The 27,732-nt window shown below is 38.2% G+C and overlaps 1 protein-coding gene across 8 annotated transcripts in view; it reads left to right on the top strand.

Annotated features, from left to right (window-relative positions):
• Positions 1-27,732, top strand: part of FHOD3 (formin homology 2 domain containing 3) — a 405,358-nt gene that overhangs the window by 273,839 nt on the left and 103,787 nt on the right. For all 8 annotated transcript variants that reach the window (XM_074899444.1, XM_074899443.1, XM_074899442.1 and 5 more), the window contains exons 8-10: positions 5,344-5,438; positions 11,997-12,140; positions 14,394-14,632. In XM_074899444.1, coding sequence (XP_074755545.1) covers positions 5,344-5,438; positions 11,997-12,140; positions 14,394-14,632 — 478 coding nt within the window. The remainder of the gene's footprint in view (positions 1-5,343; positions 5,439-11,996; positions 12,141-14,393; positions 14,633-27,732) is intronic.

The following is a 27,732-nucleotide window of genomic DNA, read 5'->3' as shown; positions in this document are numbered from 1 at the left end:
GGGGCTGCTTTATGGCAAGAATTTTTTAGCACAGAGATTAAAGCCCTGTGACTGACCTGGACACTGTCACATACTGTTAGTGAACTAAGTTTCTGCTACTTAACTTGTTAATAGTAAATGGCCCACATGATCAGTTTTCTGCTTTTCCTGCCACTTCACACACAGTTAGATGTCCACTAAATTTATGCCCATGCTATAGGTATCATGGAAGATATCTTCACTCATATTTAAATAGCCAGGAGTACAAGATGTTGAGGTCTTTCCAAGGTCTTAATAACTTTCCATCCTATGGCTACTAGACACAGGCAGTCTATAAGCTGGTGGCAGTCCTCATATATGGTTCTGGTTTTGCATGCTTTACACATACTGTGCACATCCTGTGTAGTTGTGATGTCAAGATTTTTTGTAAAACATGAATGACATCATTAAATTAGATACGTAAGTACATCTAAAGGGGAAACTGAGATAAGACTGACACTTGAAATAACAGGCACACTATTCAATAAATAGACTGTATTAATTTAATATAGGCTTAATAGTTTCAACCCCATAACTCTCCACATGTTTATGCACCATATGTGACTACTTGAAGTGCTGTCAGTAGCATTAGGGTTGAGACTCCAGCCTTCCTGTTGGAGTAACCATGATACTGAGCTGTTACCAGTGAGAAGACTGTGAAAAGCAGTCGAGCAGTTCTTGTTTTACCCATTAGAAGGCAGGAGAACACACACGAAACTCGACCTCTGCTGCTTTACTTCAGTGAGCCTGCTTCATCATTCCCATCAATTTTGCTGCAAGTTCTGCATGGAAGTCAAAACCTTATGGGAACATCCCAGTCTCCTCCCATAGGAAGTGCTGGGATGCTACATTATTTTTCTTTTACATCATTGTTTTTCTACATCATGATCAGGTAGAGGAGACAGGCAGGAAAGTAAACCTGTTTGAGAACTGGCAAGTGTAAATGGTTACCCTTACTATTTTTAAAAATAAACTCCATAATATAAAAATATTAAATAGGTTTTTGTTTTTTACTAGAAGTACATATGCATTGCAAACCTAGATTTGAGTTTAGGTTTTCATCATTTGTTACATTCTGACCATCACACAGAAAATGGAAGCTGTAGATTTTCGCTCTGCGTAATATTGGGCTGTTCTGAAATTAACTGCCGATTTCAACCTGTATGTTTGAGGTGGCATATCTCAGCTCAGAATAAAATTTATTAATCAAAATAAAAAACATTAGAATCAACACATTTTTGCCAACGAGAAACAAGCATATTTATTCCAGTTGCATAAAATTCTGGACTTCTGGAGGTGATGAAGTCATCGAAGACAGTTTCAGCCTCCGCTTGGTTTCTGAAGCTTCTCCCGCACAGGAAGCTGTCGAGATGCTTGAAGAAGTGACAGTCAGTGGGCAAGAGGTCTGGTGAGTATGTGGATGAGGCAGAGTTTCGTAGCCCAGCTTGTTCAACCGTTGCAGCGTCGAAAGTGCAACGTGTGGCCGCGCATTATCGTGGAGAAGGATTGGACCCTTTCTGTTGACCAGTGCTGGGCGCAGCCATTGAAGTTTCTGGTGCATTTCATTGATTTGCTGGATGTACTTCTCCGCCGTGATCGTTTCACCCGGACTCAGGAAGCTGTGATGGATTAAACCAGCAGCAGACCACCAGACAGTCAGCATGACCTTCTTTTGGTGCAGATTCGGCTTTGGGAAGTGCTGTGGAGCTTCATCGCGATCCAACCACTGAGCCGATCGTCGCTGGTTATCGTAGAATATCCATTTCACGTTGCATGTCACAATACGGTCAAGAAACGGGTCGTTCTGGTTGCGAAAAAGAAGCGCCGACGACACTTCAAAATGGCAATTTCTGTGATTCTCATTCAATTCGTGCTGCACCCATTTGTCGAGCTGCTTTGACTTTCCAATCTTCTTCAGATGCTCAGAAATAGTTGATATGCTTACCCCGAGTTCTTTTGTAAGTTCTTGAACAGTTGTGCATGTATCTGCTTCCACCAGAGCCTTCAATTCATCGTCGTCAATAGCAGAAGGATGTCCGTGACCTTCTTGATCTTCAAGGTCGAAATCGCGACCTTGAAATTTTTAAAACCAAAGTCACACTGTGCGTTCGTTAACACTTCCCTGGCCATATACCTCATTGATGTTTCGAGCAGCTTGCGCTGCATTACGTCCAAGTTTGAACTCATAGAAGTAGATCTGTCAAAATTGCTGTTTTGACATCTGAACTTCAAACCTCCAAAATTTGTCAGGAATGCAGTTTATATTATAATTTAATTATACAGTGTGAAAGTTCATAACATGAGCTTTTCAAAAATATATAACAGTGCACCAGTCGAAAGGTACTATTCCTGAAACATATGCAATGAAAATCACATTACAAAATGGAAATTAATTTCCGAACAGCCTATAGTTTCCTCAAAGTTTTCTCCCCATCTGTAAAAGGAGAGCTTTTAGTATGCTCCACAATACAAATAATCTTTAAAAGGAAAGGGGAAAATGTTTTTCATATCTCTTGTATGAGCGTCATTGTTTTACTACAGCAGCCAATGAGTTCAGAAAAGTCAACCATTTTTTTAGTGTATGATTTTCCAAGGTATCTTTCACAAAGTTTTTCTATGCAGTTTGAAAGGAGGAGTGTTTTCACTCTCATCCTATCATTACAAAATATTGCCTTGAAAATTAGTTTTTTCATGTAGGCTCATCTCATCTTTATGTGGTGACTCTCCAGGAACAACAGATTTGGGAATCCAAACTCAGAGCATGAGAGTCAATGAGAACAAACACCTGCTCTAGATCTGCCCATATCCCATGCTGTCTGGATCACAGGCTGGAAACTGTAGGCTCTCATTATATATTAGCAAGGAATATTAACCCAAGTATAGTAATGCGGTAAATTCATGGTGCAACTTCCACACCAGAACTGCCTTGTCCCCAGGCTGGTAAAGACAGCCTTATGGCTACTTCCATGTTCAGTCCTTGGCTGTTCAGCCTGAGATCATAATGAAGAAAACAGCATTTGAAAAGGAAGGTTTAATCTAGTACAAATTGGAGCAGCTCTATCAAAGTCGTGGCAGTATTGCCTCCTCTTGATTTTAGGTAGGGAATAGATGAATTTCAAATTTAAGACTAGATTTTAGAAAATGCCCAAGTTTAGTAGTTGCTCCTTAATTGATAGATGGATGAGCTGTTACAGGGCTGCCTTATTACTAAGTGTGCCTGATTAGCAATTTTAGAAGACTGTATTCTGAAATAGTGAAGGAGCACGGGTAGAAGAAAAACATACATCATCCTTGCAGGAAAACAGCGAGGCAATCCTAAAAATACTCTTTTTTGATAATGGAGAAGTATCAAGACATTCAGGCAAACTATCAAACATCAGGATGCTGACTTTAAAAAACAAAACAGGATTGTTCCAATAAGAATAAAACCTGCCTGAAAAATAAAGGCATGTTTCCCTAGGACTCTCACTGAATAATGCAATGGATTAAATAATTATTTTTTTATGTTGTTGTCAACTCATTTTTCCAAATGGCACTGTTATAAATCAACATACTGATTTATAACATACTTGCATAGTTTCCTCATATTGTTTCTCTTTCTTATTTTCTTCCATTTTTATTTTTCACTGGAAACCACAGGAAGACATTTTTGTAGTGAGGATATCATTCCTGCTGATCATATATCATTTGTGAGCTGAGTGAATTTGTTCCACATGTCTTTTGAACATGTACTGCACAAAATGTCTGGTAATATAGAGAATCTGGTAGAGAGGTGTCTAGTGCATTCTCATTACAACTGTGTATTTGAATTAGTATTTAATTAGTAATGCCCATAAATACATCTGGAGAGCTGAGAGTGAATTTCCCCCTCCTTTGATTTTGCTCGAGATAAGGAAGCTCTGATTTATTATTCAGTAGTAAAGATCAGAGACTGTCCAAAAAGAGGAAAAGAGAAAACGGGAGAAATATTGTTGTCTGTGCATTCATTAGCAAATAGGTTTTTCCACACAGTACACTGCCATTGCTTTGAAAACAGGGATCCTTGGCTAGCAGAGATTTTATGTCTGTGTAGCAGGATATAGGTTTAACATCAGCATGAATAAACAAGAACCGTTACCATTGTGAGAGCAATGCAGAGTTTTAACCTTGGGGTCACTGCTCAGTCGGCAACAGGTGGTTGTGATGAAACATTTGCATTTTACTGCCTACTTATACTCAAACTATCGTCATCCCTACAGTGTTGTTTCCCTGTACTGTTTAGGGGATGTGAGCTGTTGGAATACAGTGCATGTTTTCTTCTGAAATTCAGACTCTCACAGTTATGCTTGTGTAGTTGAATGGAGCATCTCTCTAAGTTAGGGTTAGCTTTCTGCCTCATCCTCCTCACCTTTAACTGTACTGCAGACAAAACACTGAATTAAGGTTTTTCATTATTTACTTTACCTTCCTAGATAAAGCAGTTATGTGTTTTTTGTCTTTAGTAGATGCAACTACCTTGCCTTTTAGCCAAATGAAATAGGATGGTTTTACAAGGTACCTTCCCCACAAGAGGTTATCTCGTGTCTGGCTGGCATTTCCTGTCTGATGTTTTTGGCAAAATAACAACTCATTAATCCACTTGGGTTTAGGCATCAGATAATGATGCAAATGCAAATCAAGCAAATACATTATAACTGGAAGCATAAATTTTGACCTTATTTAGTGGAAACGTTAGAGAAACTTATCTGAAAGTTTTGTAGAGGGGATTCTTATTAAAATAATTTGAGTAGGAACTACAGCAAAAATTTTCTCCCCTCATTGATCATTTCTTTTCTCCAAGACACACAGTCTGTAATTTGAGAAAACTGTGTTTCTTTGCCACATTGTTTTGTTAACAGGACTTACTTAATGCAGTGTAACTCAGTAATAGCATTAGGAATGTGAGCAACAAGCACACTGAAAACATAGCATATAGGTTTTTGTTGAAGATTTAGTAAGCCTGTGTGAACCTGTGATAGGTGGGGTAAAATTCCTCCCACCTGATTTTTAATAGTTCAGTGACAATCAAACTGGGCTAACAAAGCTTCTTTCATCATCAAGGGAGATAAATTGGTACTTTGGGGGGAAAGTCCACCTAGCATATATTTTTAGGATGAGCTGTGGTTTTCACTATCTGCCTTACCTTCACTCTCTGTGAAGCAAGGGAGATTGAAGAGGAAGCTGGATCTTTTGACTTGATCTTTCACCATGGCCACATATTCCAACTTGTGCTGCTTCTTGAGAAATGTTGATGCAACAGCTTTCCATTTTGATCACTGTCACCAATGGTTTCTGCTTTTCCTCTAGGAGCCAAGCTGTGGTCCAACATCATGGAGATCTTGGAGGAGAAGGATGGGGTTGATACCGAACTCCTGGTTTATGCAATGACCTTGGTTAACAAGGTTTGTTTACTTTGTTAGCATAAGTGGTGGAGATAATGTTAGTATTTTCAATTGTATAATGGTCTTCCCTGTTAAGAATATTTGACAAAGGAGACCTGTCCTGAAGAAGTTGCAGGACCAGCTGTAATCAATCAGCACACTCTTGTTACTTGTGTTGCAGTCACCCGAGGCAGCAGCTGGGAGCAGAATTGCTATTTTGCTAGATGCTGTGCGGAAATGTGTTATGACATGGCTCCTCTCCCAGTGCTGACAACGCAGTGCAAAACAAAACTCAGCAAACTAACCCAACACATTATCCAAGGAGAGAAAGAAAGCAAGTGCTGGTGAAAAGATCACATGCTCACAAAGGCTTGCATTGTGCACAATTTTCTAGTTCAGATCATTTAAATTTTTTTTACTGTAAGCTAAATATGATGAATTTAACAGGTCTGAGTGCTAGTAGGAGTGTTTCTGCTTAGAAAGATGAAGTTACATTTTTTCTTCTCTCCTTATATTTTCTGGTGTCCTGTATTACAATAGTAGTTTTGCAGTAAAAATGTTTTCCAAAGTACTCACTTGTGCTATGAGAAGGGAGAAGGTGAAAGGCCCGTAAAAGTTAGAAATTTATTAGTGTAAATTCCTTAAAACTTAGCATCTAGTCCTAAACAAATCATAGGGTGACTAAAATTAAAAATGGATTTTTTTAATGAGCACAGAAAATTAACACCCTAGTACCAGATTAAAATAACCTTGTGTTTTATGATTATAGTTAATAGGCCTGAGTATTATGGAATATTATTATTATTTATTATATTCATTTAAAGATCCTGAGTTTATTGGCAGAGGTCATAAATCAAGCTGCCAGCTTATTGTGCTTATGGCTAGATGGTTGGAGCCATGAGTTGCTTTGATGGTTTTCTGATAAAATGATTTCTTAATGGCAGATATTGTCCAGCAAAGATCCCTGAGAGGGACTAACCTCTCCTGGTGACACCACTGATGTTCCAGTACTTTTACTTTGAGCCTTACATGATAGTAACGATCCTCTTGACTTTAAAAGATCACATTATTTCACTGATGTACTCTTTCTGAAAGGCATCACCAGTGTTACATGCTTCTGTCTGTAGCTGCTATTAACACCAAGGTGACTATTTTTTAATGTCTCGCTTTTACACCTTGTTTAGTCTACCATTTCTTCTTTCTGAGATAATTCTCTGCGTCATTTGTGCGGTTGTAATCTACTTGGTGTTTGATTTCTTCAAAAATTTTGTTCTGTGTTGGCTCTTGTATTGTTCTATAGTTGATTTCTTTAGTCTGAGTTTTTCACTGCATTTAAAGCTATTTTTAGGAGGAGGTAGTTCTTTAAAAACACACCAAAAAAAAATATCTAGCAGTCAAAGGAGTAAGGCAGTTATGAAGATCAAGGAAGAGAGGAATCCCACAATGCCACACTTATAATTATGATCTGGCTTATGGACAGCTTTATGATGTTTTTAATGGGATTTTTTTCATGATTATAGAGAAAACAGCAAGCAGCATATCACAGTTGTAATTTTTTTCCCCCGCATAGAATACAAAGGCAGCTCAGATGATTTCAGCTCCTCTAGACAAGGAAATGTCAAAGTTTTCAGTGCAGGCAGAATCCTCATGAGGGATTTGTCTTAAGGAAGCATAATTGTACTCCTTTTTCTTTCTCCATGCATATATTTACAGACTGTTTTCCTTCCAGCTCAAGAGCAGAAAACACATCTGCCCATACATAAGAATTGCTGCAATCCTTTTACCCTCTCCCTCTCTTTTGTTGATGCTTAATGAATGTTCTTATACTAACATTTTATTAACCCTCTCTTAATTTGGGGGCATTTAGGCATTAATGAATCTCTTAAATGAGATTGATCCCAATGCAGATACATCTGGTTATGTATAGTTCCAGAATAACCTTTGTTATCTTCCTTTGATTAGTTCCTATAATCTGTAAAGTCTTATTCTAATCTCTATATTTTTCATTTTTATTACTGAAGTCTGGATAGGTTAAAGTCTTTGTGTTTCCTTTGTATAAAAAAGAACAAAACTGCTTATCAAATGCAGAAGAAAATTTCTGTGTTGCATTCAATTCACTTTCTATTTAACCACTATAAACCCTCTTCATTATTGAGATTACACTGGAAGCTTTGTAGTTGTAAGATTACTGTTGATTTTCTTTTTACCTGTATTTAAGATTGCTTGATCTCTCATATCATACAATACATTTTCAAAAATAGATAAAATAATTACAAAGTACATAAAAACTAATATGTTTCAGTATAGTCAGATTAAGCACTGAATGTTTTTAGCAGGTCCAGTAAAAAAATAGAATTTAAGCATCAGCTTCCAGGCCAGTGGTTACTAGTGGTAGCTTAGAGTAGCACCCAACAGTGGTCCATCAGCTGTAGTTGAAAATGTGCTGTTTCAGGCCAGTGTACTGTTAATACAGGAGCTGGCACATCAGTTTTTGATGACCTGCCTTGAGAACATCACAACTGCAACAGTGGAACAGTGATCATCTTATATCCTATATCTGACACTGGCCATACTAGATGTTTTAGAAGTTGTGGTTCCTGGGAAAATAAATACATGAGAGAGGCTTCCTCCTGTCCCAAATCAATTGAAAACTTGGCTGATACTTTGTGTTTGTTTATCATGTAGTGCTTTTCACCATAGCACATCAGGTTTAGCTAAATCTCTCTACCTACTTCACAGGCCCTCTAGTGAGGCTTCAGACTGTTGGATGTTTAGTAACCAGAGCAGTACTCTTGTATCCCTTAGTCTTGCACATAAAGCATTGCACACCAAATGGACTTTGTTGTCTGTGTTCTCCACAGCTTTATACTGTGATTGTTTTATAAATTATAAAAGGCTAGTTTTACTATCTAGGGCTATGCATTTTAAAAGCTGCAAATAGAGTGAGCCTTTCAGTCTGAAGCCACGTGTGGCCTAGCAATAATTTATGTCAGGTTTTGTTCAGAAACATAACTGAGGATATATAATGATAAGAATATTGTGCTATTGCCAGTTGAGTATGTTGTCTAAAAGGTTTTATCATCTAGGAAAATATTTGGCCCATAATTTTTTTTTTTACCCCCAATACAACTTCATTATAGGTTTTTTTGTCCCACATTGTTTTTTTGCTTTTCTGTTGGGACTGTTACATTTAGTGGTAGGTGAAAGGTATTCTTTAGGCTTTGGTAAAAATGTTGTTAAGAAGGTACATCAGGCTCAAAATTCTCGGGCTGGGGTTTTTGTTTTAATTTAGTTCACCATTCCAAAAGCAGTTGTTTGAGAGGGAAGAACTCAAAGCTGCACAGGCTTTCCCACAAGGGCTTGAGAAAGCAACTTGGAAAATCATACAACAGACAAATAAATATTTTAATTCAGGGATATTTCCTCAAACCAAAACTGGATAGAGGCACAGGAGTGAGTCCTGACATTCAGATTCATGCTTCTTTGTACACCTGAGTTCTGAAAAGTTTCAAATTCGAAATACCAGTTTTGTTCTAAGCTAGTGAGACCATAACAAAATTCAGGAAGCAAACCACAGAGTATGTTTTAAACATGCTCTCCAAGTGGCCAAATTTTAATTCTCTAGACAGGTTTTCATTTTGTAAAGTTCAGTTTTCAGAGCAGGAGGAACTATTAGAGACTTGCATGTGTATTTTGATACTGGAGTGTCATTTTGAACTTAACTAGGTACTCAGGAAGGAGCAAGGACTTTGGAAGGACCTGCCCAATTTATGACCTCTGCTCTGCTGTTTGCGGCTTTTGTTTCCTTTATAAAACCATCAAGAAAATGGGAGCCCACTCTTGTTTTCTAATCTCACAAGCCAGAATTAATCAGCCTTTTATGCAAGCACTTCATGTCCTTTGTGTTTAGTTACTGCAAAAATCTTTCTCTTGTTCTAGACTGAACTGACCTTGTTGTGACACCAGTGGTGCCCTTTTATGTCCCATTTGATAGTTAGAAATTGAATTTGATATGCATTAGGCTCTGAAAATAGATCTGTAAGTTTAATGACAAACCATGCAAAGAAAAATATTTGATTTCTATATTTGGGAGTTCAATTGCCCAGTTCTAGCCAGTAGCATGCAGTGAAAATTGGATTTCCACTGCTGCATGATTTAAAATTATATTAACCAATAAAAGACTGCTGACAAAAGCAGTGTTGCCAGTAAATACTACCTTATGGTTCTGTTTTCCCAGTTTACAGCCTGCCTTCGCTCAGATTTTAAAAAAGCTATACTTTGTGATCTGCAAATCAGCATTAAAACCATTTCCTGATATTTTAAGAAGTAAATGCTCTGTGCAGAATGATCTGTGCAGAAGATCTGACTCTTTGTCCACCCTTCAGCACATAAGACATCACATCTCACTGTGACACTCAAGTCAGCATAGTTGCTGTCTACTTCTTTCACAAGTGAGAGAAAGCTTGAGAGTTGAACCTTATTTTCTGTTACAGTATTTCCATATCCATATTAAAGCTCCACTGAATTTACAGTGTGATAACTTCATTTGCTGAATCCTCAGATTCTAACTCAATGCTTGGTGTCAGTTTAGGAAGGAACAAAATGTACATGGTATCTATTTTCAGCACTGTTCAGGAAAATTTAGTTTCATGGTCTTCAGTGGGTTTTAAACAGAGGCTTAAATACTGTCCTGGACAAAGACAAATTCTTAATTAAAGCCTGAACATACAACCCTGAACTTAAAACCCTAACACTTTATTGGTGTTTGTGCTAAGCATTTCTGTTGTGATGGACCTCACCAGACATCAGACAATAGTTCTGTAATGACTGAAGAATAAAATGTTGCTGTGTGGTGTTTAGTTAAAAAATAATTATAATTAAGAATTACCTTGTTAATGCACAGTTTCCAGTGCCTTATTTCACAGGAAGGAGGTGCTTTAACAGGGCAGGGTATGTCACCTGTCTACTCCTCTCTCTTGTTAGTCATGTAATTTTTACCAATTTTTCTGAATGTAATTGTTGGTGAAGGGAGGCAGCCCAGAGTGGCTTCTTTCTTCTGCACTCTGCTGCTCAGAGCCATTTGGAAAAGCCGGGCTCCAGAAAACCAGTATTCTCAGAGCACAGTTCATACCATCCCAGGCATGAAAAGATGAAACTCCTTCTGGAGAGGGCCTGGGTTCTGTGTGTGCTGTCTCTATCTCTTGCTCTTTCTCTCATCTACTCGGAGTAAAGATAAGTTACTTAGCTAATTAAATACGAGAGAGAAAACTACTTCAGAGTAAGCATGTCTCTAGTGAGCTAATCCAGAATACTTGCTTGCAGTCTGCGCTCTCATGTATTTTGCCGAAATGGCCCTGTATAGACTGATATTTGCAATGAGCTCTATGTGTCTCTGCAAGTAGGTTGCACAGTATGTTTCAGTAGTTTCTGCTCAACATGTGCAGGGTTGCACTCATTTTTCTGCATCATCCATAAGGAGCAGTAAAAAATCAGCACAAGCTGAGTAGAAATCAGTGGCAAATCAGAAGAGCAGTCTTTGTAAATGCCTGCAGGACTTTGGCGGGTGAAGTTCACTTGCGCTCTGAACAAAGTTGTCCAATGCCCTTGTCCTCTTCCCATGTGTCACTCTGCAGTAAAGCTGAGTGGCTTGGTTCAGTCCCTCTTGCTACACGCACTGTAGTGACATACTATGGTCTACATGGTATACTGCAGAAGACCACCTTCCTTTTCTCAGTTTTCTGAATTCACCAAAAAAATGGAAAATGTCTATGGTAAGAAAAGTGCGCTCTCTTGAACATAGAGTAGTGCCATAGAAAGCTCTAAACTCAGATGGTCCATTTTCAGTAGCTATTATTTTTGACATTTTGTGTTTTCTAGTGTGCAAAAGCTCCTCTCCAGTGCCACTGGTAACATTACCTCTTAATCAGTAATTAGTAACTCTTTTAACATTTTATAGAGTTAAGGAATCAGTCAGTGTACCTTTAATAAGACTTCTCAAGCTGAAAGGGAAGAAGGGAGAGGAGTCAATATCTCTGTAATATAAAACAATTTGTGCACTGAGAGGATGACCTTTGTTGCAGGTGTGGAGGACAGTAGGCACATGGTGCAGGATATTTCCTGCTGTCCTGACATCACACAGCTGTGCATTGGACTTTTTCTTCTTAAGGCCAAACTTGCAGGAATCAGTAGGAAATCAGCTTCACTGTCTTTAGCTAAACCATTTTTTTCTCTCTCTTTGCTTTTATCCCTGTGTTTGATGCTTTAACATTCTCTGTACTTGAATGAAGCCAGGAAGAATCCAACTGTGTATTTTAAAGACCCACATTTTCCATACTTTTTTGTATGAAATAACAACATTGATTTGTTTTGCCAATTATTCATTTTTCTACACAGTGCACAGAGTTGTTTGTTAAAAGCTGTGCCACTTGTTTTTTATTTTCTAGCGGTGTCTCTAATCCCACATCATGGGTTTTACTTTATTGGAATCATACATAGCACCACTTGCCACCCGCTTTTAAAAACCTTTGTCTAATTCTTTTCAAAACAAACAGATTTAAATGTTTTTCCTTTGATTCTTAGACGCTGTCGGGGTTGCCAGATCAAGACTCTTTCTACGACGTGGTGGACTGTCTGGAAGAGCTAGGCATTGAAGCTATTTCACAGAGACACTTGAACAAGAAAGGAACAGACTTGGACTTAGTTGAGCAATTTAACATTTATGAGGTAACATAACATGACCTGTTTTATGCATCTTACAGCTTGTGCAGACTTCAAAGCTGAGAGGAGGGGTGAAATGTAACCTAGGTGAAATTTGGTTATCTATTTTATTTGAAAAGAGAAACATCTGGTTGCTAGAAGTATTATACACATTCATATATGTGGTCTGCTATGGTACATAGCTGTGTTTAATGCAAATGCATTTCATACTAAAGCTGCAGCATACTCCAAGGCAAACCAGCACATTTACTAGCCTCCTTAGAGTCAGTTCTGCCTGCAGTTAAAACTTTCTCAGACTGCTGGTTACACATCCTGAAGTAAGTAGAAGTTCTTTCCACATGCAAAAGTATTCAGCTCGTGGAAAAGGTTCGGCTGAGCTCAGCTTCACAAATACCACTTGTTCTGCAGCTGAACACCCAGCAAGTCCCTGTTTATGAGTTTACACTGGACCAGATCCTACACAGTTTGCAGCAATGGAGTAGTGAGTGACTCCATGTTCACCACCTAGGTATAAAATAACTACTTCTGAAGTATTTATATGTAAGGGTAAAATATCCAGTTTCTTACTAATTAGCCTTCTTTCAGACTGTGGGAAGTGCTGGAGCGAGGAGGTTTAAGCTGAAGTTAATGTAATATAGATGTGAATTCATGTTCTGGTGTGATGAAGTTAAATGCCTTTATCTCTAAGTCCAGTGAAGGATTTGGTAGATTTGATTCTCCATTTTCTTCATCAACTCTACACCCATGCCACTTCACTAACTTTAACAGAATTAAGTTACAACAGTTTGCGGAACGAGTCAGGCCAAAATAGGAACATGTGAATGAGAGGGCTCCGTGTTCTTTCTTTTCCTACTGTCAGAGGCAGCAGCTCATAAAATCCTTTTTAAAAGATGACCATTAATCATAAAAGCAGGAGGTTTTGTGCATCCTGTGACTACTGAAAGACTCAACTGCAAAATTAGCAGTTGGTTTAGTTAGGTACCAGCTTTCTCTTGATGATTAGGCTAAATTTAGACATGCCCATGCACATTCTTTCTTTTTTCTGCCAATGTTGTTCTTTATCTGAAAAATCCCTTCTTCCCCACTGAAATAGATTACCCACATCACCCTCTTCTGTACCTCTGCCTATTTGAATGGATCTTTCTTGTATAACAATTACTTATACGTTATGCTGCATTTCAGATGAGATCCAGCAGTAACTTTGTGGTTTCTGCCAGTGATATCGCTCCTCACATACCCTAAGGTAGCACTTGCTTTGTTTCTGTTAGAGGTGTGTCATACTGGTATGTCATTGGCATGCTGTAGTTCAAGACACTAGGTGTTGCACCCTGTGATAGTTTTAAGCCCTGCCGGGACCGGAGACCACGTTGCCGTTGTCCCTCCCCCACCCTCGGACACAAGTAGGGCACAAACCCCAGGTTAAAATAAGAAGAAATTTAATACAACAGTGTAATAAACAATCTGAACAACAACAGTAGCAATGATAACAACACTAAACAGTAATAAGAGTGAACATGACAAAAGATATACAGAGAAATACCGCAGTGGTTACGGACAGCTCGCTTGCGATGCTCCCCACCACCAAAACCACAAAGGAAAGCTTCCCAAGCTGCCGAGCTGGACCTGACGGCAGCATGGTATGAATAACCTGGCTGGAGATCCCTTCTCCCTCTCTGCTGGGGAAACTTAACCCTATCCTGGCTGAACCAGGACACACCCGTATTTTACTTCTCTACTATTTCCAGCTGATGAGCTCCCAACATGTGTCAGAAGTTTCTGTCAAACTGTGGCCATGATATTCTCAGCATCACTCCTTTCTGATATTATACATATGTTCCTCTGTATTGACAGTGCTTCTGAACTGGCAGGAAATACTGAATTTTCCCCTGAAAGGCATACATGGAAGTAATTATGCTAACCTAAAAATTGGGAGGCTTAGAGGAGATGTGTAGTCTGTGGTTTTTTTCTATTAATCTGTTGTGGTGCCATTTCACAGAAATAGTTCTATTTGTTAGTTTTTTCCCCTTTGTTTACTTTGCAGGGAGATCTGCCAAAATAGATATTTTTCAAGAGGAATGCAGTTACATATACACCTGCTTACCTTTTCCTTGGCTGGAAAGAAATGATGGCACTGTTCTAAAGTACTCTCTAATAGGAGTTAATCATATTGAGATCAGTTAATTTTTAAAGCCTAGGTGTGAAGACCTGTGGTACCTAAAGGAACCGTGTCAGCAGCCTCACTCTTCTTTTCTTTTGCAGGTGACACTGAAACATGAGGATGGAGATGAGAGTGCTGACCCCCCTCCCAGCGGGCGCAAGGACCGGAGAAGGGCCAGTCTCGGTGCTAGTGAGCGAAGGGGGTTAGAGCGCCGACGGAGCCGCAGGCACTCGGTACAGAATGTCAAAAGCACTTTATCAGCCCCTGCAAGTCCATGCAGTCAGTCAAATCCTAGCTTCGTGCTAGGCCATGGACAGCGTGTTGAGGATCTCAGTGAAAGGTAAGTGCATGAGCTGGGGGATACTCCTTTCTTTTCCCCTATTACTTTCCATTATGTTCATTGCACCTTTATTAATCTGACAGGCTTTTCTTTATCTCCCTCTTTCCATTGAATTAAATAGGAAGAAAAAAGCATATTTAAAGTTAAAACAAACAAACAAAAGAACCCCAACAACAATGAAAAGAAATGGATTTGTAGGTGACTTATCTACACAGCTAAGTTCCCTGGCACCATCTACTCTAAGTAAATGGACCCAAACCACATGAGGTAGAGCATTTGATATAGGAACTAACCAAGTTTAATTTCATCCATTGACAGATTTTATATTCAATATACCCACATAATAGAAGATTGTAACAAGTTGCATTAATATAGAGGTATTTGTCCTGTATATGTTACAGTTAATTGTTTTTTTCTCCTTTGCAATCAGCATTCCAGCATAAATATTTTCCTTTGAGGCTACACTGTAATAGTGAATATATCTAATGTTTTATAATTAGGGAGAGACAGCAATGACTAGCTGAGCAGTAGTCTGCAACACTGGAGTCAGTTGAAGCTAGTGGCATTGCCAGCACCATAAGGGTTGGCCTGGATTGTGCATGCTTAGGAAAAAAGGGAGCTGCAGATCCTCAGCATGTCTGACTACTGGACAAGGAGGCTGGAATTAATTTTGCCGGAGTTAGATGCCTGATCTGCTTGCCTCCCTTTGATGTCCGTGGAGTGCAGCAAGCACTGGTAGGCCTTCAGTTATCTAACATATTCTACATGCCTGAAATTTCAACGAAGATGAGTCATGCTCTGAAACTGGCTGTTTCTCTCTGTTGACTATAAAGGGAATCTGAGTAGCTCAGGTAAAGATACATATGCTGCAGATAGCTATAGCTGGACACTGTCATCCTGTGGCTGAAAGTGCAATTTGCAAAATGGAAGTATGCTCCGTGAAGAGCATATCTTGTGTGGATTATAACATTTGGGAAGTTCTTTGGAGGTTTCTGTTGGTTAGCACTGGATGTGAATTTAGAGCCTTAAAATCCTACATTACATGTAAAGCAGCCCTTCTTGCAAAGCACACTGAGATGACTACAGTTTAATGGCTTCAGGCAACATGAAAATATAAGACTCCAGATAATTTAAACAGTAGTTGCATGTTATATACCACATAATAGATTTTTTTTTCCCTTTTTTTTTCTTATTTCATTTGGCAACACATTCATTCTTGTTTTCCATCACCTTCTGTTGGCTGGGTCTTTAGTGGGCTGGCTGCTGAGAGCCCCCTGGTCTTACAGGCTGATGACAAGGATGCCAGTGCATTTGAGTCTGAGTTTAAAGCATCTTCAGTGTGAGTACAGATGGGTGTTTCAGCCACTCTGCATGGGATGCCTCGTGCATGACCTTGGGCCCTGCTTCATGTCTTACGAATGTGACTGAGAATTTGTATCCATGAATGTGGAGCAGGTACCGTTGACTTTTGAAACTGATGAATTTGGATTGGAAATGAGGAGATGCTTCAACTCTACAGAAACTGCTGATTCTCTTACTGTAAAAAACAAATACAAGTCATGAAGGAAAGCAACTTCTACCAATACATTTTCTTGCTGTGAATGTTGGCTTACTAGCTTTGTTTTGCAGCCTTCGGTAACTCCTAATGAATTTGTGTTTGAGCTGATTTTTAGTATCGGGGAGTAGAAACATGGCAGATTAGTTTTGCAAATTCTTTGAAATATTTTTTCACCAACATAGTAAAAGTTCAATAATTATCCTACTTTTTTGAAAAAAAATTATCCAGTTCTGCTCCACACCCTCTTCGACAGTAACATAATTTAAAGCATAATTCAAGTGTAAATCCAGAAAAGAAGTCTTCATATAAGCAGTCAGATTTTATTTCATTTTGCAGTTGTCCTTGGAATCTTCTCTAGGAAGATAGATTCTCTTTAACTCCATTTGGAATTTCTAACTTACCTGGCTCTGTAAGGAAAGAGAGCATTCAATTATGAATGTATGTAACACTGATCTTTACTTCACATATTAGCTAAATAAAAATCCCTTTTTTTTCTCTTAACAGGTAAAGACAGGGAGTATTACTTGTAGCTAGCAAATCGAGGTTTTTCCCCATTGGACATTGCAGACCACAGAATATGTTTTGGTACCCAAAGATGCAAGTTCCAAGCTCAGTGGAATTTTTAAAGTTGCATAACAAAAAACTATTCAACTGTTGACTCTTCTATAAACCCCTCTGGGTTTCTGGTAAACAAGCATTTCAAAAAAGCAGATTCTGTTCTTCACATTTTTAGTCTCATCATCTGTCCAAATCTGTAGTTGTGGTAGGAAGAGCAAAACCAGCCTTCCTGCTTTATCATATCTCAGTGAGTCTCACAACTTTCAGTGAAATAGACCAGATGAATACAACAGTATCTCTACACCTGATAACTAAACTGGGACCAAAAAATACAGTAAAAGCTTCATAGCTTCCAGTCATTAACAGTTAAACAGAAAAATAGTGAAGTTGAATGACTCGTACAAAGTTTTTACACATTATAAACTTTGAATTAACCTGAAGTGGAAAGAGGTTTTTCTCTCTGCATTGTTCCTACAGGAATCGAGTTTTCAAATTTGAGCACATGGCACATTTATTGGTTTAAGGGATTTTAATAAAACGTCATAAGTTTAGGCCTTGCTGCAATTTGTAATGAAATTTTAAAATCATGTATTAAAATATGATGCAGGTATCACCTGTTTTTGTCAAAGGAAATGCTTGTTGTGTCCCTTCTGCTTCCATCGCTAATGTTGTAGAGAGGAATCTGTAAAATTGGATAAAAATTACTTATTACATCTCTAAACTGAAATTAACTTTTGTTCAACCATCTGTCTTCTGCAAATGACCTTCTTTTGGTTCATTTTTTTGTAGTGCTGTATTTTCTGAAAAATAGTCTGCAAAATAGGTTTCAGTCTCTTTATTCCTTCACTGCATTTTCTTTACCAATAGGAAACATGTAATAATATTAATGTTAATCTTACTGTGTTGCTTCTGCCGGTATCTAAACTTCGTGTGTGGTTGCAGATGTCTATGTCTGGTTTTACAATGGATTAGCACCATCGAGTTCAGTGGATTTGCTTCTGATGGATATGGTTAGAGATTAAAAGCAAACTCTCACACTGTAATAAATTCTATTTTGGACAATATTCTTGGTTATTTTTGGACTTCACTACCAAAATCAGTAGAATGTTCAAGTTCTTCCTCAGTGTTCTCCTTCCCACAGTGTTCATGTTTCTTTTCTTTCTAACTCCATCAGCTGGTTTGGCAGTTACGTTGCTTTTGTTTACCACATCAAACAGGTTGTCCACAGTCATCTGCTTTGTGTCAACCGATAAGTCTTCCAAAAAGAGAAAAATCCATGGTGCCGGTAAAACAAAAAAAGACAATATTGGCCAAATTCTGTCTGTCTCACAATGGATATATCCAGAAGAGCTGTCTGAAGTCAATGGAGTTGCTCTGATTTACGCCAGGCTAATTGAGAGCAGACTTTGGGGTTTGAGCTGGGAAAAGTTGACCGTAAATGCTAAGGGCAACCAAAAGGAAAACTTGCAGGCCTTTTTCATCCATTTGGCAACCTTCTTCCAAACTAAATGTATTGCTTTTTTGCTTGTGGTTCAAAACAAATAAAGACCCAAATCTGCTTTGTGTTAAAATAGTTTTCATGGAGAGTGAAACCCAGCCTAATGTGCCTGTACTAAATAAATAAATAAAGAAGTTGATAACAACTACTAAGAAAGGCTGAAAGTTGTTTTAAGGGTATGTAGCTGCTACAGTGTACTTTAAAATACCAGTCCTGACCACCAGCAAGTTTGCTTTGCTCAAAACTTTTTTTCTTTTACCATGATGGCATAGAGCACCAAAAGGTCTGGGTGCAACTTCAGTCCTGTTAATATGACATTTCAAATGCCTTGCTGAGAGCACCTTCTAAGGTTTTCTGCCCTGGTCCAAATTGAGTGCTCTCAATCTGTGGTCTGGTATGCTGTTTCTTAAGCGATAGACTTTTAAGCACATTATTCCATGTTTAGGTTTTTATTCTTTTTGAAGTAAAGCTAGCTTTTTCCAACCACACAATGGATAGAGTTGTGGAAAAATGTAAGGAGTGGCATGGAACTTGCACTAGATTGATTGTTATTGTATGCAGTGATTTTTGGCTTTATAAGCATTAAAAAACAAATTGCTGTCTATCTTTCAGTCTCATTGTGTATCTTCGAGGCAGGTAGTTCAGAACTTCTCAGTGCTGTCTTGAGCACTTAACAGGTGCTCTGCAGGAGCCTTCCATATACAAACCAGAAACAAATACTTCTCCCAGTTTTTCAAATTAATGTGTTTCACATTTTGCTGTGCATTTCCCTTTCTTGAGTACTTAACAGAGACCATCCCCGTCTTTCTGCCTGGGTGCTCCATCAGAGCTGTGTCAGCCAGACTTAGCAAACATACTCAAGGGAGCTTCTATGAGATTTACATTGACACCTCTTGCCAGTGTTTGAGTGAACAGCTCTGTCAAAGCTTTGTGGAATTAATTCCAATCAAAGACTGAGGTTTATAAAGTAGTGAATAGCTACGATTAGATATTCACTTTACTAGACTCTCTGCTTTCTTCTTCGTGTTTTTTATAGTTTTGATTTGTTTTGTATCATCAAAAATCACAAAAGCATTGCTAAGATTGATCCTATAACACTATACAACTTCATCTAGAGATAACCAGACCCTGGTTAAGACTTTCTTGCCAGTATTCCTGAGTTTGAAACCTAACAAGCAGAAAAGCTGACTGCCATCTTAAGAACCCATCAAAGCAGAGCCTGCATCCTGAACAGTGACCAAAGCTGGATTTAACAAGCTATCTTTTTTAGACTGTGGAGCTAAACAGTTGTGAGAAAGACCAACTGTTCAGGTTGACCTGAGGTTTCCAGATTTTTCAATTTGAAGAAACTTGACCATCAGGAGATTTGTATTAATAAGGGAAAAACAGCAGAGGACCAAACAGGGAATTATGTAGTTATGAACTGTGCTTTTGTTAGTGTCCTGCCTGCAAGGCTGTCATGACTGTTCCTCTGACCAGAGAGTAGCATAAGGAATTCCAGTTCCCTGCAAATTTCTGAACTAGCTGGACACAGCACCATGCGCGGTGCACATTGGGCTCAAGAGCTTTTGCACCCTTTACAGTCCTAGAAAAAAATTGGAAAATTGTTGCCTAAATAAAGGAAAGATATTCTGAGAAGACATAAGGATCTATTTGTTATAAAATACATGTTTCTGATGCTTGGGGATTGCCAAGATGAAGGAGGAGATCATGACACTATTTTGGTTTTACCAGAAAACAATGGACACAGCTGAGCCTCTGATGCTAAGCATTTTTTTTCTGCTTAACTGTGGATTCCTGGTGAGTTTCTAACCAACAGCACAGACCTTAGTTTGGCTATTATGCCCCATTAACTGATTATTCAAATTGCTTCATGTAGAGCCAGGCCTGCAGGGGTGGTTTGTCCAGAACATAGTGAGACTTCTTTTTTTTATTATGATTTTCCATGTTTTCAGACATCCTAAACCATAACTAATTTTTGATTTTTCTCTAGCATTTACTATGGCAAAATTTTAGTTTTATCACGATGTTTCAAGTTCTGGTAACTTTCCTCTACGCTATGTGAAATGTTTTGATTATGTAAATACTTATGGCTATAAATCAAAGTGCTGCTCTCAGTTGTAGGTGGGGTTTATTTTATTTTATTTAGAATGGGTGTTTTCCACATCTCTTAGAGTTGCTGTATGTGACAAACACGAGTGGTGTGACAGGTATGAAATAGCAAAGTGGGGAGACTCAACATCAACATTTAATGCAGGACTCAGGCTGTGATATGGATTATTAAAGGCCCAGAAGAGAAAATAAATTTATTTTTATTGCTGTAATAGAAGGAAACATATTTATTCCTAGACGTTTATCTATGGTTCCTGGTTCTGGATATTTAAAACAACTGATGCATGAATATAGACAAAGACAACGTCTCGAGGATAAACACGCAGTCACATATCTGTGGATGTGCTAAGGATCTCTTTAATACATATGTGTATGAGCTGAGCTACCTAGCATTTGGTGAGGCTTTGAAATAGAATGGCATATCATCTGTTGTGGGGGAGATACTAATTTTTTTCACAGTTTGGTTGGAATGGGTGAAATGGAAAAGGGATATGAAAGCAGTGGTTTTGGAAAGAAGACTTATTTATTAAATTAAAAGGCTTGGTAAGGTAACATCTGTTTGTAGGCATCAGACCTTTGTTAGTCTTTGACATTAACATACAAAATCTGATCTGCTATTTTAGATTTGGGACAGGGAGGCCACGTTTTTTTCTCATGTGCAGGTAGGGTTATTTGAAGCGTGAAGTTAAGCAGATTTGAAAGAATAAAAATGTGAAATTTGTGATCTTACTCTTTGTAAGAATATCTTGGAAGCTCCTGTAAAGAATGCAATAGAGAGATGGGTTAAGAAAAATTTTCTTTCAAAGCCTTACCATAAACAAAAGACTCCATTGATGTATAGATAGGGATTGACCCACTAATGCATGCGTAATAATAATAAAATATATTAAAAATTACAGCTTGATGAGTGTCTCATGTACAGGTCCTATTACTGTCTCAGGCTGATACTAGCACTTATTATCTGAATTAAAATATCTCTGCAGAAATGTCAGGTTTTGGAGTAGGCATGCTGTTTGCTGGTTGTAGGTGTTGCTGAAAGGAAAAGTTTTATACTTGGTACACTTGCAGAGTCCAGTTGACAGCACTGTACTTTGCTGTAAAGGCAATGGTAGATTTTCCCTGTTTGAATTCCAAAGGGATTAAAGCACTGAAACTTAAATGAGGTTATAGCTGCATGGCAAATGAAAGCGCAGCATGACATAGCCTATTTTTTTTAAGATTTTCTTCCACTGTGTCTTTAGCTTTGGTGAACTACCTGAGGAAATGTAATGCAAAACCAGTATGTGAATATGTTTCTCTGGAGGTCCATGGTAGGTGTCATGCACTGGACTATACATGCCTTAGAGAGTTCACCTAAACAGTGTTCCCAGTATTTGTAAACATCATCCTCTGAGGCCAGAAAAGTTTTTTTACACACAGAATGAGATGGAAGGAAAAAAACACAGCAGTTTGGCAGGATGCCATTTCCAGATCCCTCCTTTTGAAGTAAGGGGCAATAACAGTGACCTTCAAGTGTCAACCAATATGCAGTTCCAAGTTCTGAAAACACCATTTCTTCTCTCTTTCTGTATATGTTTCAGTATTTATTGCTCCTGGAGTCTCTCTACATCATGATTCTGTTTCTTTACCTCTCTGCTCATACAGATGTAAAAACAGCAATGCTGTTCAGTGATCAGAGAGCTGGGACTTTGAAGTCTTTGCAAAGCCTTGCCAGTATCTTAAGCAAGATTCTGCTGTCTTGCTCTGCTTTGATGTATCCTATATAAACTAAGTACAGCAATGAAACAAGTGTGGAGGCATTACCTAGGCATATTTAGGTGTGAGAAGTTGTTACTGATCATGTTTTAGGGATAATAACAGTAACCTAAAGAACAGCAGCACAATATGAAGTCATAGTGAATAACTGTACTTCACATATTTACCATTTTCTCAACATTTTTTTTTATCTAGGGCAGAAATACCAGCATAATTTTCATTTTGACCTTTGTAATTATACATCTTAGTTTCGCTTGTGTGCAGAAGGCCAAATTTTGAGGCTTTGTAAGTAAGTTGTTATCCATATCATGTCATGTATTTTCATCTTCACATAATTGCATCAACTGCAGTGGTCTATCACACATAGCAGTGGAATGGAAATAGCGAGGACATTAATAGGTGGTTTCTTTAGTTTTCTTTTTAATGGAGGAGGAAAGTATATTTATACAGAGTAATAAATGATGAATTTAAATTATTAGCACTTTCAGCTTTCATATAAAAGACTTGTTGAATCTGTTTTGGCAGCTAGTCTAGAAGAAAGGAAGAAGTAACAGAAATGTAGCGAAACATTTGTTTGTTTTACAAGGACTTAGGAAATTGGCTAAGAATTGTTTTGTCTAACCTAGGAAAGTGGAATTTCAATCATAAGTTGAGTGCAATGATAAGCGATTGCAAAAGAAAAATAAAATTACATCCACTGTGACTTGTAAAGATCTTTCCTTGATGGAACATTTTTCATCTTCTATTTGGTCATCTGCGTGGGGTTCAGAGAAGTAGCTTTCAAAGTTCTGTGCAAGCGGTAAAACAGGTCAGAGGTTTGAAGGGGGTGGGGTGGGGGGAAAACCTTGAAAGAAAAAATTGTGAGATCAACTGTAGTATTTCATTTAAAATAATATTGTGGAATGCCTAATAGTGGTCTTACCTTACTGAATGTGGCCTGTAGTCCTAGTCACAAGCTGCTCATCTGAAAGGCCGTGAAAGTTTACATGAAAGTAATTTAAAGAAGCTAAACTGAAAAGTACTTGACTTAATTACAAAAAGAAAGGGAGAGAGAAAATTCTTCATCAGTAATTAACGGCCCACAGGGTGAATTTCAGAGCGTGGGAGTAATGGCCAATAGCTTTACAGCTCCTCTGTCATTTCTTCTCTGTGTCACTTTATAACTCCACGGCCCTTTTTTTCACTGAAGTTAGGTGTTCATGTTTCTTGGGAATTTCTGTATAGTTCTGTCAATGGTCACAAAAAGCTCAGAAGTACACTTAGGACCTTTTCTAATAACCTGAAAAATTAAGAAGGAAATATTTATTAAGACTTTAGTAAGGGTTAAATAAGCCCTGTGCAACTTGGAGTCATATACCAAAAGGGAGAGATTGTAATGTGCTGTTATCTCATGAATTAAATTTTATGTGTAGACCAAAATGTTGGTATCCTAATTATGGCAAGACCATCCTTTTTTCTATTGTTCTATATTCAAACATTAGTGGTCAAATTCTTCCTGAATTAAAAAGATTTGAAGCATATATTAGACTTCAAAAATCTTCTTTGATACCAAGCAGAGCAGAATTTGTTTCTGTGCTCATGCTTATTTTCTGGCTTTGTTTTGTTCCTTCAGCACAGCCTTTGATTTTTCTGTTAGCTATATCTTTGGGGGGTTTTTTGGAGTGGAGGAGTGAAGAAACTTGTGTTTCTGGGCTACAGGCTAGAACAAAGAAAGCCTGAGTTTCTTCAAGCTGCCTTCATCAAGACTCTGCAAAGGGCGGAGTCTGGGGGGAGCCTGGAGAGTTCGGAGACTACATAACCTTGTACATGTTGTTCAGCCTAGGTGCCAGTAAGACAGAGAGCATTTTTTAGTGCTTTGAGTTCTTATGGAGTGAGAGTTGCTGTCTTCAGAGTGATGCCTTCGTTTTAAAATCATCTATCTGTGACTAGGTTAAGTGTGTCTTAGGTATGATACCTAGCATCTTATGGACTTTACCCCTGTCTTCATCTAAACTGTAGATGAGTCCCTTGATTATCATTTCCTTCTATCAGTCTGTGTTTTTTAGTGTTTGTGTCTCTGCAACTTAGAGTAGCTATTTAATATCAGCAGGACAATTGACACTGTATTTTTTTAAAATTTATTTATTTTAAAAAGGAGAAATGGTAATGGATTTGTTCTGAAGCCTTTGCATAGATTTTGTTTAGATGGACGAGTGGTTCTCTATCCATAAACTATACTTTCATAGTCTTTTTAAACATGCACGTGTTTTAAGGGGCTATAAATATTTTCATGTCAAACTTTAGTTGAAACAACTGAGCAAAACCTGTGCCTAAGTAGATTCTTGTTAGTTGCCATGATTAATGATACACTTTATAAAGATTTTTGGGGTTTGGGGTTTTTTTTGTTTGTTTGTTTTGTGAGGGTGTTAGCCTGTGGCAGTAATCCATTTTAAAGACAAATATGTTTTGAAATTTGTTTTCACTGCTATAAAGCTTTTGTTTAAATACTTCTAATCTGGTACTATTATCGTGGAACTGAAGTAAACCAGCAATAGCCCTAAGGTTAGTTGAATATATCTGATGCTTCAGCATTAGCTGAAGCCCTTTCTCCCTGCCACAGGGTAAATATTTACCTTCTGTTGAACAGGATAGGCTCCTCTGTGCTACTGAAAAACATACTGGCTTTTGCAACCAAGTTTAATTGAAAACCTCCCTATGAGTCATTTTTCTTAATTTGATTTAATTCTACTATTGCATTAACACAAAATTTGCATGTGTATGTGGGAGATGTGGGAGGGAAAGTGAGTTTTTCCACATCATCCTTTCTCTCTTGCACACAAAAATGGACACATACCTCTGAAGAGTCCAGATGAATTCAGAAATCTGTCTGCTGTTCTGTTTGCGCATCCAGCCATCTGATGTTCTTAGCCTTACAAGAATGTCATCTGTCTGTAGTTGGCATTTTCCCATTTTAATAAATATTCAACTGAAAGTTTTCCTTTTCTACCTTTTAGGAAAGTTTTAGCTAGCAGGTACTACCTGTTTTCATGGACAGAATATCTTTTCTCTAACAATACCGAGAAACAACTGAAACTACTGTTTGGCTGAAAAAAGAGCACGCTTGATTCCGACCTGTGAGTTTACCCCTCTCCTCTCATCTGCATCTGATCCATTTTCTGGATCCAGAGAGGATTTTCCAAGTGTTGAGCATCTCTCCTAAGCACACACTTTTTTCCATTGTGCAAGTTTCCCTTGGCCAAATTGGCTCCTCCAGGTTGGGGAGCGTGCCTGCCTCTGTGCACACCAGTCATCTCAGCAGCCAACACATGCAGAGCCAGCTCCTTCCTCTGGCTTTTCTAACCAATTGCCATGTACTTGCTGTCCTCCTAGAGTTAATATTAGCAGAGGAAGAGGGTTTTCCAATCAAAGCTTCTTCTAATCTTTTGATCTGGAAGTCAAGGAGATTTGAGGAAAGAGTCCTTGGTCTGACAGAAGAATGATCTTGCTGGAATGTCTAGAATTTAATCCACCAGTAAAGGTATGGCAATGGGCCCACAGAGCCACTTCACTGTTCCTAGACAACTGGAGGGAAGCAAAGATGTCAGTTTACTTCCAGCCTCTATCATAAAAAAAAAGCCAACTCTGGTGATTACAGAGGTCCTCTTTTTGGGTCAGGAGCAAATAAACTCATCTTCATGATTTTGTCCATCTCAAATCTCAGCAGCTGGCTCTTGTGGATCAGGCACTGCTGTTAGCAGCCCCAATTGGAAGTGCCAGTCCACCAAGCCAGTTGCTCTAATAGGCATGTAACACATGCTTGATGTACTCCATGAGCTCTAAGCGGATGGTGTGTGTATATGATTTGCATATGCTCCCTTCTTAGAGTCCACCCAGTTAATTCAGTTTTCTTTGTTATTATCCACAGTTCAGATATGTGTGCAATTAATCAATAAGAGATTAACTTCCAGTAATCATCTTGGAAACAGTACGCATTGAGGATGTGTTAATGTCTGATTATAAACTGTAAAAGCAAGTGTGCCACACAGGGTTGCTGTACGTGCATGGGTTTTTTTTTTTAAATATGATGTTCTCAAATAATGTACAAATTAAGGGGCTGTTACTCCTGATCTGCTCCTTTAGAGTACAGCATGTCATAACATCTGAGAAGCGGACTCTTGACCTTTTGCTTCCTAAAACAGATTAACAGGTAAACATCACAGCAGACAGAAGCATTTCCTTCATATGACATGACCAATAGTTCGTGACTCATCATGAAGGAGGACAGGGTCTAATCATTCCCTTCAGCTCCATGTACATCATATCACCTCCTGGTCCGAGTTCTGTTTCTCATTGTAGGCAGGAGTGTGTCTCTACCTGCAGACTGAAACCAAAACCTTACAGGTTCCAATCTGGTCTTTACGTAGTAATGGTTTTCAGTCCAGTAACTGACTTAAAATATTAAAATAATTTCCTGTTTTATAACTTAGCCTTCAGTACAGCTTACCAGAAAGAAGCATGTATGTAAAAAGCTATGGTCCTTTAAGCATAACTATCATGTATATTCTTAAGAGCTATTTATATTTTAATCATATTTTTAAGTAAATGCTGATGTTTATGGAAAATATGTCATTGATGGCTCTGGAAATTGAGATGTCACAGTTCCATTTCCTGGTTTATTTTTCAACTGTTAAACTGAGCTTATATGGATATTTCTACTGTAATTTTTAAAGCTGATTGGTATTCCGGTTATTTTAGCAGACAACTAGTCCTTCCAGGGTAAGGTGCAGTAATTTTTTTGTGAGGCACTGGTCATATATCCTAATATTATGAAGGCTATTATTTATAGGCTTAATTTAGGGTATTTTCATATAATAGCAAAGCTAGTCTCGAACTGCCCACTTGTAAGGAGAAGGGATGGTACAAATGCTCCCTGGTCAACTCCTTTTTTTCTTTTTTTGGTATACCAATATATACATGTGTGGAAGTCGAGAGGTGTCTCTGTAGGAGAGTTACATGTTTGTGGAGAGGACAGGCAGATAGATTATGACTGAGATGTTTATGTCACCATGATACCTCAGGAATGGTTACAAGTGTTTACCTTGTAGATGTTTCCCAGAGTATTGGAAAAGTTCCAGGTGCTGCCATTTTCCTGATTACACTATAACTAATTCCATACAAATGCAACAAATTTTGGATTGACCCTTTGCGCTGCACTCAATGAGTTCATGATCTCACATTGTAAATATTCATTATTCTTATGACATGGGAACTAATTCTAAATGGAAAAAAATGCACAGAGCATCCTTTCAGAATTAGAGAAAAGAAAAATAGCTTTCAGGAAAATGCAGGGAGTATGAGTGTCTTACAAACTTTATTACTGTTTGTACGGGTAGGAGGGTATTTTGCATGGAGCAGAACCTAATGGTATATACATTGTTAAATCAAGTGGAGAACTAGATCAACTTTAAATGCAGAAGTCCAAAGAGAATATTTTCTAAATATTCCATGAGCCTATTGGTTTGGGGAGCAAAAAGCATAAATGGGAGGGACAGGAGGCAGACAATGTAGCCTTTTCTGTTTTGTTTAATATAGTTTTCATTTTTACTTACATGGTTTGTAGGTTATGGAGGCTTTATGTGT

This window comes from Athene noctua, chromosome 2, assembly GCF_965140245.1.
Source record: "Athene noctua chromosome 2, bAthNoc1.hap1.1, whole genome shotgun sequence".
NCBI lineage: Eukaryota > Metazoa > Chordata > Aves > Strigiformes > Strigidae > Athene > Athene noctua.
The sequence above is the reverse complement of the archived record's forward strand: the minus strand, read 5'-3'. Positions and strand labels throughout refer to the sequence as shown.